The sequence below is a fragment of the Paroedura picta genome, chromosome 3 (genome assembly GCF_049243985.1).
Source record: "Paroedura picta isolate Pp20150507F chromosome 3, Ppicta_v3.0, whole genome shotgun sequence".
NCBI lineage: Eukaryota > Metazoa > Chordata > Lepidosauria > Squamata > Gekkonidae > Paroedura > Paroedura picta.
This window is the reverse complement of record NC_135371.1, coordinates 169,308,353-169,327,430: the sequence shown is the minus strand read 5'-3', so window position 1 is coordinate 169,327,430 and position 19,078 is coordinate 169,308,353. Positions and strand designations below refer to the sequence as shown.

The window sequence follows — 19,078 nt, the reverse complement described above, 5'->3', positions numbered from 1 at the left end:
TAATTCCCCCTGCAAGCCAGCCGGAACAGATAAGGCTTTGCAAAGGAGTGAGGCTGGCAAGTCTCCAGTGGGAGAGAGTCTCAGAACCGCAACTGGCAAGACGGGGGGGGGGCATCCCCAGGGAGGCATCCCTCGCCATCTGAAAATGGCACCCAGCCAATGCCATTAAGCAGAGGGGGGGGCTGGACAAGGAGAGCTGAGAGGGGGCAACAGTGTCGGGCTACAGCCTGCATTTGCACTTCGGCGTCCTTGAGCGGTGCCCAGCGCCTGACCCTGAAGCGCCGTGGGCAGCTTGCGATTTTACTCGGCCCTTGGCTCTCCTGCCAAGTTTTAAGGCTGTGTTGTTGTTTTAAGGCTCCCCCCTCCCCCATGAGAAGACATTTCTTCTGCGCGGGTGGGGGGGGGGGAGAATGAGATTAACATTCCATGCTTCAATCCTATATCCGTGTTCGGCCGTTGTGCGCAACGCCCTGGCTATGCCGCAGAGAGCATGTGCTGTGGAACTGGAAGTCCTTTTCCTTCGGCACGGTTGCCATACCCTACCGAGACTGAACAGGCATTAAGCAGATCAATAAGAGGCCAGATGCCCATCTAGGTTACTGAGTCCCCCTCTGAGCAGAATGGCCCTTGAGCAAAGGTGGCTCTCCAGATGTCCATGGACTGCAATTCCCATGAGCCCCTGCCAGCTTGGGCAGAGGTGGCTCTCCAGATGTCCATGGACTGCAATTCCCATGAGTCCCTGACAGTTTGAGCAGAGGTGGCTCTCCAGATGTCCATGGACTGCAATTCCCATGAGTCCCTGACAGTTTGAGCAAAGGTGGCTCTCCAGATGTCCATGGACTGCAATTCCCATGAGTCCCTGACAGTTTGAGCAGAGGTAGCTCTCCAGATGTCCATGGACTGCAATTCCCATGAGTCCCTGACAGTTTGAGCAAAGGTGGCTCTCCAGATGTCCATGGACTGCAATTCCCATGAGTCCCTGACAGTTTGAGCAGAGGTAGCTCTCCAGAGCAACAATAAAGCTAGTGGTGGTGACAGCATTCCAGTTGAACTATTCAAAATCTTAAAGGCCGATGCAGTAAAAGTGCTACACTCAATATGCCAGCAAATTTGGAAAACTCAACAATGGCCACAGGATTGGAAAAGGTCAGTTTACATTCCAATCCCAAAGAAGGGCAATGCCAAAGAATGTTCAAACTACCGCACCATTGCACTAATTTCTCATGCTAGCAAAGTTATGCTCAAAATCCTACAAGCTAGGCTCCAGCAATATGTGGACCGAGAACTTCCAGAAGTACAGGCAGGATTTCGAAGAGGCAGAGGAACTAGAGATCAAATTGCCAACATACGCTGGATCATGGAGAAAGCTAGGGAGTACCAGAAGAACGTCTACTTCTGCTTCATTGACTATGCTAAAGCCTTTGATTGTGTGGAGCACAACAAATTGTGGCAAGTTCTTAAAGAGATGGGAATACCAGAGCATCTTATTTGTCTCTTGAGAAATTTATATGCAGGTCAAGAAGCAACAGTGAGAACTGAACATGGAATCACTGACTGGTTCAGAATTGAGAAAGGAGTTCGGCAAGGCTGTATACTGTCGCCTTGCCTATTTAACTTGTATGCAGAGCACATCATGAGAAATGCGGGATTAGAGGAGTCACAAATTGGGATCAAGATTGCAGGGAGAAATATCAACAACCTCAGATATGCAGATGATACCACTCTAATGGCAGAAAGTGAAGAGGAACTAAAGAGCCTGTTGATGCGGGTGAAGGAGGAGAGTGCAAAAGTTGGCTTGAAACTCAACATCAAGAAAACAAAGATCATGGCATCCGGCCCTCTCAATTCCTGGCAAATAGATGGGGAAGAAATGGAGATAGTGACAGATTTTATTTTCCTGGGAGAAGAGCCTAATGCTGGGAGCGATCGAGGGCAAAAGAAGAAGGGGACGACAGAGAATGAGGTGGCTGGATGGAGTCACTGAAGCAGTAGGTGCAAACTTAAGTGGACTCCGGGGAATGGTAGAGGACAGGAAGGCCTGGAGGATCGTTGTCCATGGGGTCGCGATGGGTCGGACACGACTTCGCACATAACAACAACAAGCTCTCCAGATGTCCATGGACTGCAATTCCCATGAGTCCCTGACAGTTTGAGCAGAGGTGGCTCTCCAGATGTCCATGGACTGCAATTCCCATGAGTCCCTGACAGTTTGAGCAGAGGTGGCTCTCCAGATGTCCATGGACTGCAATTCCCATGAGTCCCTGACAGTTTGAGCAGAGGTGGCTCTCCAGATGTCCATGGACTGCAATTCCCATGAGTCCCTGACAGTTTGAGCAGAGGTGGCTCTCCAGATGTCCATGGACTGCAATTCCCATGAGTCCCTGACAGTTTGAGCAGAGGTGGCTCTCCAGATGTCCATGGACTGCAATTTCCATGAGCCCCTGCCAGCTTGGGCAGAGGTGGCTCTCCAGATGGGTTCCCAAACTAACTGGCAGGGGCTCATGGGAATTGCAGTCCATAGACATCCGAAGAGCCGTAGCTTGACCACCCTCTGCCCTTGAGGATACAGAGCAAGGATTTCCAACCAGGGAACCCCAGGGTTACGCTGGAACTCCCCAGCGGAATGAGAACTGTCTTCTCATACTTGCAGCAGCTCTCCCGGTTTTTATGCAGAAGCAGCCTGTAGCTAGCCACCTCTGAACATCTCTTGACTTGAAAACCCATCGCCAGTCAGCTGTGACTCGAAGACACTCCCCACCACACTAACTAGGTCCTTTCGACTACAGGGATTGAACCTGGGACCTTCTGCGTGCAAAGCCGATGTTCTACCACTGAGCCATGGCCCCCTCCCCTGTAAGGCTGTGTTACAATCTTCAGGCTGTGTTAAAGGAAGCTCCCTGAATTTGCTGCAATGCCTGTCTGGCCCCTTCCCACTCTATGATTCTAAGCCGTGGCTGGACAGATACTTCGCCAGGACGTTTTAGGCTAATCCTGCGTTGAGCAGGGGGTTGGACTAGATGGCCTGTCTGGCCCCTTCCAACTCTAGGATTCTAGGATTCTAGGCAGCGGCTAATAAAGCTGTTCTGACCGAGCAGTAATCTCAGGGCTCTCTCAGCCTCACCCACCTCACAGGGTGTCTGTTGTGGGGAGAGGAATATAAGCTGCTTTGAGACTCCTTCGGGTAGAGAAAAGCGGCATATAAGAACCAACTCTTCTTCTCCAGTATTCTCAGGGCTCTCTCAGCCTCACCCACCTCACAGGGTGTCTGTTGTGGGGAGAGGAAAGGGAAGGAGACTGAAAGCCGCTTTGAGCCTCCTTCGGGTAGAGAAAAGCGGCATATAAGAACCAACTCTTCTTCTTCAGTAATCTCAGGGCTCTCTCAGCCTCACCCACCTCACAGGGTGTCTGTTGTGGGGAGAGGAAAGGGAAGGAGACTGAAAGCCGCTTTGAGCCTCCTTCGGGTAGAGAAAAATGGCATATAAGAACCAACTCTTCTTCTTCTCCAGTAATCTCAGGGCTCTCTCAGCCTCACCCACCTCACAGGGTGTCTGTTGTGGGGAGAGGAATATAAGCTGCTTTGAAACTCCTTCGGGTAGAGAAAAGCAGCATATAAGAACAAACTATTATTATTATTATTATTCTACTTTAATGTTAATGATACTGTTATCATCACAATATTACAAATGGAGTTACCTGTATCGTTCTTGTTTCATGCAAAACGGAGCTCTTCCGCCAGGTCTACGGTTGAGGCTGCGGCAGTGGGGGAAGATTGACGGGGGGAGGGGGTGCTGGTGTCAATCTCCAATTTTGATTACCCTACCTCTAGAGGTAGGGGTAGGGGGTTCTCTGCCATGTTGTTGGACTGTTGGTTTACAATATTGGTATTTTTCTGTCCATTTTAATGGGGTTTCAATGGGGGTTTTAGCTGGACATCTGTAACCCGCCACAAGCCTGCTTGGGAGTGGCGGATAAAGAATGTAATAATAATAATAATAATAATAATAATAATAATAATAATAATAATAATAATAATAATAATAATAATAATAATAATGTCAACCACCCTGCGCCAAACAAATAAATAAATAAATTACTGTTTTTTATTTGGGACAGGATTCTCCCTAACCTTTCCACTTCGGCTCCTCCCTTTCCCCCCCTTTACACAGAGAATTTACATTTGGGAAACTCAGGGCAGAATCCACACCATGCCTCCCTGCCTCCGTTCCACACTCTCCCCCCCTTAGTAATCTTCCCCGCAAGGATGCCCGGTGGAAGAAGTGATTTATGATTCAAGAAAGCTCATGCCAAAATAATGTCGGTCTTTTTGAAAATTTCATTCCCTTCCGAGAAAACACAGGGGTGGAAAGGCCGGAGGTGAAGTCGGAACAGCCAGTTCTGTGCCCAGTGCAATGCCATGCCCCGCTGCTGCCCCCCCCTGTACACACACACGCGCACACACACACATTAAACAGCAAGGAGGCTCCTGTGGGGTCCTAGCTGCCAGCGGAGAGCCAGCCAGGGTTCACAAAACAAAGATCCCATTATAATGAGAGCTGTTTGTGCTAAAAATATTATCAAACCCGCACACCAAGGTGTCCCGAAAACCCATGCCAAGAAAAGCTGAAGCCACCATATGTTATGGAAATTTAGCCATTCTGCCTGTGTTCTGCTTATTTAACAGAACTGAAGCCGGATTCTGTTAATCCAGGGGAAGCTATACGGAATCGCAAACCCCGACTCCACACAAGCCTACCGAGCCATTCATTTCTCTAACATTTCACCAGGCGTCAAAGATAGACGGGACCATCAAGTCAAGCCACAGCTGACTTAAGACAACCCCATAAAGTTTTAAAGGCAAGAGAAGAACAGGGTTGGCTTGCCATTGCTTGCATCTGAGTAGCAAGGTGGACTTTCCTTGGTGGTCTCCCATCCAGGTATTAACCAGGGCTGACCCTGCTTAGCTTCCAGGCTCTGATGAGACCAAGCTAACCAGGGCCACTCAGACCAGGGCACTCACTGTCCAGACACAATTCAAAGCAATCTTTCCAGACACAGGAACGAGGAACTTGATTCCTCCCTTTCAAAACTGAAAAAATGCAAGTCAAAATCATCAGGATTCTCCGTTCTGCACATGCACGGGTCTGGAATGCTCCGTTCGCTCTTTACAACCCAGCCCCTTCTTAAGCACCGGAACCGAAACGATGGAAGTTGAGAACCGGCGTCCCCCAAGGGGAGCTACGCAGTATGGATTACACCCTCCTTCTAGCTCTGTCGGAAGCAGAACTCCAATTCCTTTGACGAGTCTGTCTCCTAAATAGTTGCAGATAGGACATCAGCCGAAGCCGACCTTACCTTTCCATGATAGCCGCAATCAATACACGTCGAGAATAAGCTCTGGTTCCTCCCACTGATGGATATTCTAAAGAAGAACATGGAATTTGGAGTGCCTGGCAGGATTCTGCATTTCTGCACCTAAGCACAGTCGCTCCACGTTTGTTACCGTGGAGCGTAAGAATTACTAGCTCTGAATGAGGATTCAAAAAGCCCTTAAAGAGACAGCCCAGGGCAAGTGACCGAAAAACGGGATATGATCCAGAGCCCGAATTCCCAGCCTGGTTGGTTGGTGGACATCTCGGTGCCCACCAAAGCACTTCTTGACGCCCACGGGCACTCTCCCTGCAGCAGACTGCCAACCCTAGACGGCCTACATCTCGAAAAAGGAGGTGCTCCGAAAGACTGCAGGAAGCATCGCCTCCGTAGCTGCAGAGAAACAGCCACCCCATAATAGAAGGACACATGGCACAAGTCTTGCAAACATAAAATGCAGCCACTCTGCGATTGCTTGTGCCTCTCACGGCAGCCCACCTAGGGATACCCTCTGAAGAAGCTTGACGCAAAACACGTTGGGGTTTCACAAAAATTAAAGATTCGTTCCCTACGTGCACCAATTTGTTTTTTTTCAGGTCCCCAGGAAGTACAGTTTCTCGCATGATTACAGCAAAAGCCAGTGAGAAACACCGTAAAGCAGGGGTAGTCGACCTGTGGTCCTCCAGATGTCCATGGACTACAATTCCCATGAGCCCCTGCCAGCAAAACGCTGGCAGGGGCTCATGGGAATTGTAGTCCATTGACATCTGGAGGACCACAGGTCGACTACCCCTGCCGTAAAGCCCTTTGCACATCGAAGCAAGTAATGTGGGAGAACATCACCAGCCAACAAATTAGGGTTTTTTTGGTACTGAAAATCCAGCCTTAGCTGCCTCCTTGAGGAAGCAATCAACCATCTTTCAACGTACTCGACATGACAAGGCACATAAGCGACACAGGAACCATGAAAGCACCCTGACTTCCAAAAAGTACTATCAAAATAACCGTTCTATGCATACCCTTCTCTTCATGCCCCTTCCTCTAAGACATGCAACTTGGCTTACTTGCTCCAAGTTATTTGGAGCAGGGGTAGTCAACCTGTGGTCCTCCAGATGGCAGGGGCTCATGAGAATTGTAGTCCATGGACATCTGGAGGACCACAGGTCGACTACCCCTGATTTGGAGCACCCTGGTCTTGAGGCACGAGCACAGATTTGGAGTTCACCCACTCCCTGACTGCAGGGATTGGCTTTTGGGACACCGCTGAGCTGAAGAAAGGAAGGGGTGATCCTCACTTTGGGGCCCAGGGCAGTACTAAGTGAGTTTGGGGCCCGACTCCACTTAAGGCAGTTTTGGTGCTGGGACAAGTCACAGCATTCCGAGGTCGGAGAGGAATCTGATCCCTAAAGCCAGATAAAAGTGGCTTTTATACCATGGTAATAAAACCTTCTTCAGTGACTTGAGTTCCAAGAAGTCCAATCGTGTGTTAAAACACACAAAAAACATACAAACACACACACACAAACACAGGGAGCAGGAAAAACAGAAACCAACATTGACTGTAGCCAAATCCTTCCTTCCTCCCCCCCCCCCCCCACTGAGATGTTAATGCCACTTTCTCTGCAGCGCCCTGGCACTGATGCCAACTTCCCAGAGTGCCAAGAGCTGGCAGAAAGGACCCGGGGCGGCAAAGAAAGGTGCCATCTGAGGTCAAATCCGAGGACCATATTTTTTTGGCCCCACGTTAACACACACACACCCCACCAGGAGGGACTGGCAGAGGTTTGGCAGGCAAATGAGGACAAGAATTCAGGCGCGGAGGCTGAGTCAAGCACCAGAGCTGGGAACTTTGGGTTAGGTATGCTGAAGATGAGAGGGAGAAGGTCCTGCCTCCCCCCCCCTCAATCCCACCCAGTCCCGGCAGGGCTCTGCACCAAACCCCTGGAGGGGCGACCCCTGCTCACAGCTGCTCGGAAGCCAATCCCCAGGAGGCAGCCCTGAACCCGTGCCAACCTCTCAGCACCATTGACAGAGCCGTTTGCCTACCGGTGCATTCTCAGTGGCGCACAGATGCAGCGTTGTGTGACAGGGGAGGGCGGAAGATCCCCCCCATTACATCATCCGGCTGGCCAGGAGGCAGGTGATAGCATTGGGAGGGGGGGGGGAAGGAAGAAGAGACAGAAGGTGCACCCATACGCTCCCTTCCCCCATAGGGTGGGAGAGGAGAGCAGCTGGAATTCCTGAACAGAGACAGCAAAAATCCCCTACGGAGGCTGACTGCGGCTTCTCCGCCGGCTTGGCCTCTTTTCCCACCCGCAGCTAACCCGAGGTGCCCCCCAACCCCTCAGAGGGCACCCTAGAGCCACGTTGTACCTTCTGCCCGCTCCCCTTTCCCAAGGGATGGGAGTGACAGAGAGAAGAGCTGGGCAAACTCCCCCCCCCCAATTGAAAGATGCAGTTGTCACTGGACACCCACCCAGAGAATCTCTCTTAAATCTAGGGCCGACGTTGCCACTTACCTGCGAAGAGGGGCTAAAGAAGGGGGCAGAGGGAAAGCCAATGGATGCACACACCCACCCCAACTCCAAAGAGAAGGAGCCCACCTCCTCGTGCAGGTTTGTGGCAAGACCGAAAAGGGGCAGTCCTGCCAGTCAAAAGCACTCAACCATACGTAGGCCCACTGGAGGGGTCCTGGCAGCACTCCCCCCCTCAGGCACGGACAGGGCCACGCCAAACGGGATTCTGCTACGGGGCCAAGGCAGGATCGGAAAAAGGTCCTTCGCAGGTCAAAGCCGGTGAACCAGGGCCGGGTGGGGAGGGAAAGGGTGGGCACCCTCCAGGGCAACCCTCTAGCCTTTATCCCCACGGGGAGGCCCCGATCCCCGGGGTCCTGGCCGCGACCCCCTCCCTTTTCCGCCCCGTGCAAAGTGTGCAGCAGCCCAGCCTGGAAACACGCTGCCTGCAAACCGGGGGAAGGCGAGTTAACGCCTGGATCCCGAGGCTGCCCCAGCTCACGCGCCTCCCTCGGAGGAAAGCTCGGGATGGGCGCGGATCAGCCTCGGATCCCCCGTGCGGAAGAGCCACCCCATCGTGAACCCGGCGCGGCAGGCGACCAGGGGAGAGGGGCGGAGTGGTCCGAGCGCCGCTGCTCCTGCAGGGTCACGCCGCCCGCCCCAGAGGCGACCCCCCCACGGGGGCAGCAGCCGGGGTCAAAGGTCGCCGCGGGCCCCGTCTCTTCCTCTCGCCTCCCCCCCCCCGGCGAAAGGAGGGGCGTCTCTCCCTACCTTGGCGGCGGCTTCTGCTATGGCGAGTCCCAGTAATCCTCGGCCATGGCCGCCCGCACGGGCCGCCTCTGGACGCGGCTCCCCTCAGCCGCCCATGGCCAGGCGCCCTCCCACCCCGAGCCCCGGGCGCGTTCGGCTCCGCCCTCCCAGCTGCGCAGCCCCGGCCCCCCCGACCTGGCCGCCTCCCACCCTGCGACTGGCCAAGGCCGGCCTCCGGGCAGGGCTTCGCTCTCCCCTCCCCTCGGGGCGGACCATTCGACGCGCGGCGAGGGGGGAGGCGGGAAACGGGGGCCTCCAGCAACCGGGGTTTTCCCCCCCAAATTGTCTCATTGGACGAGTAAGAACGACACTGAGGAGAAGGGCTGAGGGGAGGAGAACATTCCTCCGCTGCTCGCAAAGACGCAGCTTTATTAGTCGGGGAGGCACTCGTCAAGGGCCTCACTCGTTGCACTTGGTAGCACCCCGGCGTTCCCATTTTCGGAAACGGGGGGGGAGAGCCCTTCATGAGGCCGGGAACTCCGTCCCCCGCTTTTGAGACAGCGGACTCCCTCGCCCGCTTTTAAGCCGAAGTTAACTGTATAGGAGTCTTTTGAAATAGGGAAGGTATCGGGCCCGACGTCCGGGAAGCCGTGTGAAGGGGGACGGTTGTCCTCCCCCAGTAACTGTGATGGTACATTCCACTCCGGCTCTCCGCCCCCCCTTCCTCGGGTTAACGAGGCGTCCTTCTTAACTACCGCCAGACGCGCGCTCGGGCCATGCCTGGATTAGGCGATACCATTTTGATTTGGCGGAGGAGGGGGGTGCGTGTCAGGGGATTCGTCTCGTCAGGCGAAGGTTCGGGCAATGCGGCCGAAACCTCCGTCAACGTGGCGCTTCTGCGCCTTCCACAAGACCGAGAGATGGCTTTTGGGGAGCGGGCGGGCGCCTCGGTCGCCGCTGTCCCCCGGTATCCCAAATGGTCTCTCCCAAGCCTGTCAGGAGAAGAATGGAGGGCGATACCATTAATGTCAAATAAACAGAATTTAGGGATTTAATCCAAACGACGGCGCTAAATTTTAAAAATGGAGCTGCGTCCATGAAAACACACTCCGGTCGTCGCAAGCCATCGATTTGTGAAGAATTAACTGACGAGGAAGAGGTTCGCTGTTTGCCTCCTCTACTGGAGTTGTAATGGTTTGACCCACCGGACTGAACCAAGGGGTATAGGACGATACCACGGATCAAACGGGGGGGGAGTGACTTTTTTTTTTAAGATCATTGCTAGGTTTTTTTTTTTTTTACAGACTAAGGCCTTTTGTCAAATTATGACAGTAAAAGAAACATGGATGTTTAAAGGGATAAGAATAAGATGCATGTGCGTGTCCCCCTCTGTGATGGTTGACAATGGTTTGGCTCTTATAGACGCCGATCTTTGGCTCCGACCAAAGTCTCAAAAACAGGGGGAGGATTAACTACGCCCCCCCCCCATGTCTGTAGTCCTTGAATACCTGACTCAGGTAGATTCTTCCTGTTCTTTTTTTTTTTTTTACTTCCGCCACGAGATGAGAGCCACATGTGGTTTCTGTACTTTGCTTCTGAATCAAGACATGGACAAAACGAAATGTTTCTTTCTCTTTTTGCATTCCTTGATTTTCAAAGCCCGCTTTGCAACCTATTTAAAAATATTGTTTCCAGGACACTTTTACAAAATAACTGAGTTTACCATATTTTAGAAAACAAAAAAGAGGACATGCCTACTTCTAACAACTGACCACTTGACAAATCTCGTTTTTAAATGCCCCTGCTCTTTAAACTGGGATAGTGGCCACTAACTAGGAATATTCCTAGTCTTCCTTGTTTTTAAAGGACAACATAGAATCATAGAGTTGGAAAGGGCCTCATGGGTCATCTAGTCCAACCCCCTGCACTATGCAAGGACACTCACATCCTTATCCGTATCAGAACAATACTAAGCGATTTGTTTAAGCCATATAACAGAGGATGGACACACACAAAAGATGCACCCTCGAAAAAGAAAAGAACTAGTAACCTGACATTTATTCTTTGACCAGGGTTGCTGATGTGCAGGCTGGAAGCTAGATCTCACAAACCTGCTGAATTTCTGAAATGTGGAATTCTGGAGGGTGAAGTCTCATCCCACAGCACCATCAGCCATTACCGGACATGCAAAAAAATTTTCTTTATTTGCACAGCGCTTTAAGGTTTGCCTACATCGGCCCTCTCTTCCTTACAACCACCTTGTAAGGCAGGCCTTTGGTGTCACGTCCCCTGTTGAAGGCCATCAACTTGAGGAAGAGGGAAAACAATTAGCCTAAAGTGACCTAGGGAGTGATCCAAAGCAGCTCTACTTGGAATTATCCCCATTGTATTCAATGAGACTTACTTCCGGGAAAGGGTTCTTGGGGCTGCAGCCTTAACAATGACTATATCACCTGTTAAATAGCGGCTTTGTAGATGGCAACCCTGTAATATCTGGGAGAAGGTAAATTTTGGTTTAGTAAAATTTGTACTGATAACATTCAAGTAGGTAGCCCTCTTGGTCTGAAGTAGAACAAAATTGGGACCCAATGGCACCTTGGTGTAATGGTTGAGGGTGGCCTCCTCTAATCCAGCGAGACGGGTTCAATTCCCCACTCCTCCACATGTAGTGCAGCCAGCTGGGTGACCTTGGGCTAGTCACAGTCTTGGGCTAGAGCTGTTCTTGCAGAGCAGTTCTGTCAGAGCACTCCCAGCCTCACCTCCCTCCCTCCCAGGGTGTCTGTTGTGGGGAGAGGAAGAAAAGGCAATGGTAAACCACTTTGGGTCTCATTCAGATAGTGAAAAGCTGGGATGTAAAAAAAAACAACTACTTCAATTTGGTGCAGTGGTTAGGAGTGTGGACTTCTAATCTGGCATGCCAGGTTCGATTCCCCGCTCCCCCCACATGCAACCAGCTGGGTGACCTTGGGCTCGCCACGGCACTGATAAAACTGTTCTGACCGAGCAGTGATTTCAGGGCTCTCTCAGCCTCACCCACCCCACAGGGTGTCTCTTGTGGGGAGAGGAAGGGGAAGGCAAGGCGACTGTAAACCGCTTTGAGACTCCTTCGGGTAGAGAAAGCGGCATATAAGAACCAACTTCTTCTTCTTCTTCAGAGCCATAAAGTGTACACAGGAAAGTTTACAAATGGATAAATTTTGTTTGTCTTAAAGGTGCCACCATACTCAACATTTGTTCTTGTAAGGAGAGAGTTCCAGTTCAATCCTGTAAACTGCATTCCTGCTTACCAAATGGAGAACCCAGGGGCACCTTTACGAACAACAGTTTTATCCCTGCTTAGCAGACCTCCTAGAAAAACATAACATTTGCTCTGCTGCTTCAGACCTACACGGCTGCCCACCTGGATCCATCTTCCTAGAAATATGTAAATCAGGAGATAAGGAGGAAACCAGCAGACTTGGGGAAAGGGACTGTTTTGGTTTTCGCTTTTGAACTCTTGCCACCTGTGCCAGATGGCTGCTACTCCTCTCTCATTCCTCTGCCTCTAATGGCATTATAAATAATTCTCTCTTTTTTTTCCCAAAGACACCAGTGTAAAGTCCCCAGTTCTCTTCTCCACGGGATCTTTCCAAGGACAAAACACAGAGATCTGTTCCCCTGGAGGAAATGGATGCTTTGCACGGTAGACTCTAGGGCAGGGGTAGTCAAACTGCAGCCCTCCAGATGTCCATGGACTACAATTCCCATGAGCCCCTGCCAGCATTTGCTGGCAGGGGCTCATGGGAATTGTAGTCCATGGGCATCTGGAGGGCCGCAGTTTGACTACCCCTGCTCTAGGGCAAGCTTTCTCGATCAGGGATTTGTGAAATCCTGGGGTTTCTTGATGGCCCTAGAAAGGTTTCCCAAATGGGTGGGAATTAATTAATTTTAATTGTTTTTAATTTGGTAAACATTTGGTAAACATCGGGCGATATGACCATACATGGCCATGTCGACCTGCCTCCCCCCCTCCTCCTCCAAAGGGCCAATAGTGGTCCTGGAGGGGGTGGGAAGGGGAGGGGGCCCGGGTGGGCATGTATACATCCATGCTTCCCAACCATATTCTGCAAGATGGCGCCACTTCTGGGGTTTCTCAAAGGGTGTTTTCAGGAGGTTCTCAAAGGCATAAAAGTGGAGAAAGGCTGCTCTACGGCACCGAACCCCAAATCCACCCCCAAATCTCCAGGGATTTCTCCAGCAGGTAACGGCCACGGACAAAGGATGCTTTTCTTTCGTTTTGGCAGCCCGTCAACTCCAAGCCCTGACAAAGTGACCTAATTCGGCCCGGATTCCAACACAGCCCTGAACGCTGCAAGCAGGAGCGGAGAAATAAACGGCTGAGCATGTCTCTTTTCCTGCTAACGAGTTCTCGCGAATGGATCCCGTGCCAAGATTCTCAGCTGTGAATAGCGCAGCACCAGCCGGGTGTTTTAAAAAAAAGGCTCCTTCAGCATCGTGACCCCGCACCGCAGCTAGCACATGCCGACCACGTCTAGGGTGCTCACGGAGTCCAGGCCAGGCACAGAAAGCTTCTAGCCAGGCATCGGGGAGACCAGTAGGCCTCGTAGCTGCCCTTCTTCCTGCCTCCCAGCAGGCAGGTTTATGGAAAAGGCGTCTGCATGTATAAAACCCACCACGAAAAGGAGAAAATACCCTGACCCGAGTCAAGAACCCACCCCCAAAAGGGTCAAAATAAGGGAAATGTGCTCAGGCCTCTGTAGGGCAAAACGGGTTGTAAAACTGAATATTAATATTTATCAAAATTAAAAACCCGAGGCTTGAAAGCTAGCCCCGTTAGAATCCGAGTGTGCATCCATGCTAATGTGTTTCAGCATCGCTGCCTTTGGTGAATAAATAGACAGAGAGAGCAGCGGCCATAAAACGCAGGAACAGATATGCTCAATATACAGTTGGCTCCTTTACGTACAGTGATATATGTGAACTATTTATATTTATATTTTATTTATATTTATATTTACATATACTATGTAGGGCACTAAGGACCTTAGTCGAATCTATGGACCAGAAGGCCAGGGGAAATTCTTTGAGGCCTCCTATGTTTCTAAAGCAGGCCCCGATCCAGAAGGGCACTTCCAGTTTCTCCAAAGTATGCTGAGGTCACGTATAAAGAGTGCATGTATAAAGCGCCATAAAGTTGCAGCCAACTCATGGCCACCCCAACAAGGGTCTTCCAAAGCTACGTGAGAATCAGGGTTGGTCGGCCACGGGTTTCCTCCGCAGAGTCTTGCTTGGAGATCTCTCTTCTAAGTACCGTGTGAGGTGGACTGGAACCCTCTGTCCAGGGCACTATTGCTCTGTATTCTTGGTACTGGCTCCACTGGTGGGCCTCCTGATGGCCCCTGGGTTTTGGCCACTGTGTGAAAGAGTGTTGGACTGGAGGGGCCCTTGGCCTGATCCAGCATGGCTTCCCTTATGTTCTTAAAGCCGCTGGTGGACCTCCTGATGGCCCCTGGGTTTTGGCCACTGGGTGACACAGAGTGTTGGACTGGTTGAGCCATTGGCCTGAGCAAACATGGCTTCCCTTATGTTCTTAAAGCCGCTGGTGGACCTCCTGATGGCTCCTGGGTTTTGGCCACTGGGTGACCCAGAGTGTTGGACTAGATGGGCCATTGGCCTGAGCAAACATGGCTTCCCTTATGTTCTTAAAGCCGCTGGTGGACCTCCTGATGGCCCCTGGGTTTTGGCCACTGGGTGACACAGAGTGTTGGACTGGATGGGCCATTGGCCTGAGCAAACATGGCTTCCCTTATGTTCTTAAAGCTGCTGGCTGACCTCCTGATGGCCCCTGGGTTTGGGCCACTGTGTGACACAGAGTGTTGGACTGGATGGGCCATTGGCCTGAGCAAACATGGCTTCCCTTATGTTCTTATTTGCATCGAAGAATGGGAAATCTCCAGGTAGTTGATTTTTTTTAAATGTTAGCGGCTTATTCTCCCCAACGTGAGGTCAGCCGAGCAGAGAGTGCTTGACCGGTCCAAGGTCACCCAGCAAAGCCTCCGTGTCTGAGTTACACCGTGAATCCAAGCCACTTTCACCCAAACAGAACAGAACGTTCTTAGAACATAGGCCCTCGCCTGGCATAATCAGTCTCAGCCAGGAACCAATATAAACAGTGCCAAGTGACCCTCAAAGAAAAGCTTCTTCCTTCAAAGATCCTGCTACAATAACTACACAATGCGTTAAGAGCGCGTCAACAAATTAACATCGCCCCAAGAGATAATCTGGAACAAGGACAGGGGGTTTCCAGGTCCAGATCGGGAAACAGGGGGTCAAGGAAGGGGAGGGGGAGGGACGTCAGTGGGGCACAATGCTACGGAATCCACCCTCCCACGCAGCCCTTTTCTCCAGGGGAACTGATTCTCTTTAGACTGGAGATGAGCTATAATTCCAGGGGATCCCCATGGATTCCAGGGGATCCCCTGGAAGCTGGCGTCCTACCCTAACCTCTTCACCACCCCAAAACAAGCTATTCAGGCTGGCCTAGACATGACATGGAGAAAGACGTCCTGTGCACAGACTCCGGACAATGGAGCTGAAAAGGCCCGGAATCCCATTCCGCTGAACATGATGTTCCCAGGCCCTCAAAACCACGTTTGTGAGCAAAGGCGGCTTTCCCTCTCCTCCCCACGCCCCCCCTTGCCCCCTCCAATTAAACAACCGTCTGATTTTCTTTATGTTTTCCAGCCCAGAGCAGCCGGAGAATCCTGTTCCCCTCTTGGCAGCTGCCAGCTTGGACATTCCCCTGTCAGAAACGGTTTGGTGCACTCGAGCGTGAGCCTGTCAGGGTTATGCGCATCGCGCTGACAAGCGCCAGCCCTGCCATAAAATTACAAGGTGGGGGAGATCTGGCCGTGGGCGCATGCCGAGGCACCGCAGGGAGAAAATTGCCTGCGTCTCTGGATTTCCCTAAAGGAGGCTGTTCTGTTTTTTGTGGGATGGGTGTCCAACTGACCCCCGAAAGCAGGCCTGGCCTGCTCTCACGCCTTAAAAAAATTAATTCATTTATACCCGGCCTTTCTCCTCAATAGGGACCCAGGGCAGCTGACCTCATTCTCCTCCTCTTTTTTACATTCACAACAATCTTGAGAGGTTGGCTAGGCCAAAAGAGTGGGAGATCCCATGGCAAGGTCGGGATTTGAACCTGGTTCTCCCAGATTACGAGTCCAACGCACTGAACTGCTACCCCGCACTGACTTTAACAACAGCCGGACATGCCCAGATCAGATGGAGATGTTTTCCAAGTTATCGAGATGAGCATAAAGAGCCACATGAATGCAATTCGAGCTACGCAGGAAGCCAGGCTGCTAAGAAGTTGGCAAGGGTTGAAGAGTGGGTTCACGAAGGCGGGGGTTTGCTGGCAGGGGCTCATGGGAATTGTAGTCCATGGACATCTGGAGGACCTCAGGTTGACTACCCCTGCACTAAAGCATGGCATCACCCATGTGCCAAAACATCAGCTCTTTATTGATCGTGCACAACTGAACCAGCAGCCCACCACCCGAACTTATATACCGCTGAGGGTTCCCATCAAAGTCTGTAATTGGCCCAGATCCCCCCCCATACAAACAGATTAGACTAGTTAAACCTAAGGGTAGCAGGGACTCATGGGAATTGTAGTCCATGGACGTTTGGAGAGCCACAGTTTGGCCAACCCTGCCTAGGCTGATCCTGCACTGAGCAGGGGGTTGGACTAGATGGCCTTTGGTGATCCTTTCGACTCTAGGTTTCTATGATTCTGTAAAATGGGGGACAGGAGACTGACTCAGGTCCCTATTGGGGAGAAAGATGGGAGGGGATGACAAATGAATTAAATAAATAAATGCAATTCAGCTTGGTTTAAATCCTCTTTCCAGAGAGCTGCGAAGCAGAGGAAGGATGAGGAACAGGCAGACAAACAAGAGAAGAGAGGGAGACATACCGGGGAAATATATCTACCCGCTTTCTGCTTTTAACAGCACAGGGGGTTGCCAACGGGACTGGAGGAAAATGCTTGGCCCCTGGAATGGAGGCTTTGTGCTCTCGACCTGCACCCCAGGAGACCCTCCACCTGCCCATTCCGGCCTCTAAGCAAGAGGCAGGGCCAGTTGGCAACCCAGGCGCATGCTTTGCCTTTCTCTCTCCAACGCTGCCCCTCTCCCGGCCTTGGGCGACCTTGGCAGCGGCTGGGCAGCTGGTTCCCCGGCGCTCCCGAAGGATGCCCGGCGGGACGCTTCCTGCTGCTGCCAGTCGGGCCGGCTCCGACCTCCTTTTTCCCGCTGAACAGTCAACGGGAGGCGAGAAGAGCGAGCCGGACGCCGCAGAAGGGCTTTGATCGCCGCGCGCGGCACAAGCGGATTCCTCGACGCCTCGGTCGGTTGCGCGAGGAGACGCCGGCCGGCCGCTAGGGGGCGGTGGCGGCGCCGCGAACCTAAGAGCCGGCCGGACGATGCGGCGCGCTGTTATAGCTCTGGCCGGGTTGCCAACCTCCCGGCGTGGTCTGGAGATTCCCCCTAGGATGACAACATTGCTACTTTATTTTAAACATTTATTCCACTTCTCCTATGGAGGGAAAGGGGATGCATGGGCTGCATGGCACCACACCCTACCAAGGTGCTCAGCACTTAACAACGGAAGGCAAGCCATGTTGGATCAGGCCAATGGGCCACGCAGTCCAGCCCTCTGTGTCGCCCAGGGGCCACAACCTTGCGAGGTAGGCCAGGCGATGGGCTCAAAGTCACGTAGCCGTGTTGGCCTGAAGCAGCAGGGCAAAGTTTGAGTCCAGAGGCAGCTTTCTGAAGAAGTCAGCCTGTACACAGAAGCTAATATCTCGAATAAAACTTTTGTTGGTCTTCGGGGGGGGGGGGGGCTGGACTCAAACCTTTGTTCGGCCTTCCATGAAGATCAATCCAATCAGCTTAACACATTGCATAAATATTGGAGTTCAACTAGGGTCACCATACTCCGAGAAGCGAAAAGAGGACCGGTTTATTCCGACCTCATATGACCGATCGCTCCGGCAAAGCTCATTCTAAACACCCTCCTCTTTAAGCTGTGATCATTGCTAGGGACTAGAAACATTCTGAACCTTCTAAACCCAAAAGAGAACATTGGCACAACTTTCTTCCAAAGGGCCATCAAATGGATGGCGACCCAGATAAAGAGGACATAATTAACTAACTAATCCAACTAACCAAGAATGTAAGATTGGCCAGGTTTGCTTCCATTGCCTGTGTTATACTAACTAGCAGGGTAGTCAAACTGCGGCCCTCCAGATGTCCATGGACTACAATTCCCAGGAGCCCCTGCCAGCATTCGCTGGCAGGGGCTCCTGGGAATTGTAGTCCATGGACATCTGGAGGGCCGCAGCTTGACTACCCCTTACTAGCCCATCGCCCATAAAATTAATTTGTCTTTAAGGTGCTGCAGGAAGAGATCTACCTGGCTGGAACCAGGGGCACCTTTAAGACCACCAAAGTTTTATGTTGGGTATAAGCTTGTGTGTGCAGGGAGGCTTTTTCAGCTCCCCGAAGACTGTTTTCCTGTTGTTCATTAATATTAATAATAAATATCGATTCGTGTTTAATACTCAGGAACCGGAAGCATTGTGCATTCCCATAAAAGCTTCGACCCAGAATTAAACTTTGTGGGTCTGAAAGATGCCAGCTCTTGCGTCAGACCAGCAGGGCTAGCCCACCCAAATAGTTTTTGAAATAGTGAGTTAAAATTATATAGGGAGGAAGCAGATACACACACTTTATGGCAAACTGCAGTTGTCGCGTGCAAGATTCCTATTTTATAAAGAAAACACCACGGAACCTTCCTCTCTGTTTCCATTCATGCAAGATCATGTCCTAAAACCTCCAGTTCCGAGGTTGGAGGGAAAAAAATTAGCTTTTCCCATACCGGGAGTCGAACCCGGGCCGCCTGGGTGAAAACCAGGAATCCTAACCGCTAGACCATATGGGAAAGTCATGCTTACTGGGTTTTCGCCACCAGGGTCAAGACGAGAAAAGCTCCCAAATAGTTTACAGACATCACCTAGCGGACGATAGTGGAATTACAACGTTAATTTTCTGCTAAATTGGGAAGGGAGGGGATTCTATTTTATTTCAAAGCAAAATCGGGCTGAGTTTGGGCCATTGTCTTTCGGGTCCTAAAGAAATGGTGCTTCCACGGAAGTCTGAATACTATAACACTAACTTTCCGAGAAATAGGTTTTTAGCTACTTTCAGGCCTTGCCATGTAGGTCTGAAGCCAGGAGGCCACATTTTGAGGCCTGGGGCACCTTGAAGATCAACCCAGCTTCATTCAAGGATAGATCCAAGTGGGTGGCCCTGTTGGTTTGAAGTAGTGTAACAAAACTAGAATCCAATGGCACCTTTAAGACCAACACAGATTTATTCAAGGCG

At 51.5% G+C, this 19,078-nt stretch overlaps 1 protein-coding gene and 1 non-coding gene across 6 annotated transcripts in view; both read right to left on the bottom strand.

Moving 5' to 3' along the window:
* The window catches only part of CDK16 (cyclin dependent kinase 16), a 72,655-nt gene extending 63,821 nt beyond the window's left edge, over positions 1 to 8,834 (bottom strand). For 2 of the 5 annotated variants that reach the window (XM_077329411.1, XM_077329412.1), the window contains exon 1: positions 8,652 to 8,834. Coding sequence is in view for 3 of the 5 variants with exons in the window: in XM_077329408.1 (XP_077185523.1) it covers positions 5,353 to 5,360 (8 nt within the window). In the remaining 2 variants the exon portion in view is untranslated. Of the gene's footprint in view, positions 1 to 5,352; positions 5,456 to 8,651 lie in introns of those variants that run through there. The other 3 variants (XM_077329408.1, XM_077329407.1, XM_077329409.1) reach the window with 3 other exon arrangements.
* Positions 8,835 to 18,563: 9,729 nt separating this feature from the next.
* On the bottom strand, positions 18,564 to 18,635 carry TRNAE-UUC (transfer RNA glutamic acid (anticodon UUC)). The gene has a single exon. It is a non-coding gene; the product is annotated as a tRNA-Glu (tRNA).
* Positions 18,636 to 19,078: the final 443 nt, after the last annotated feature.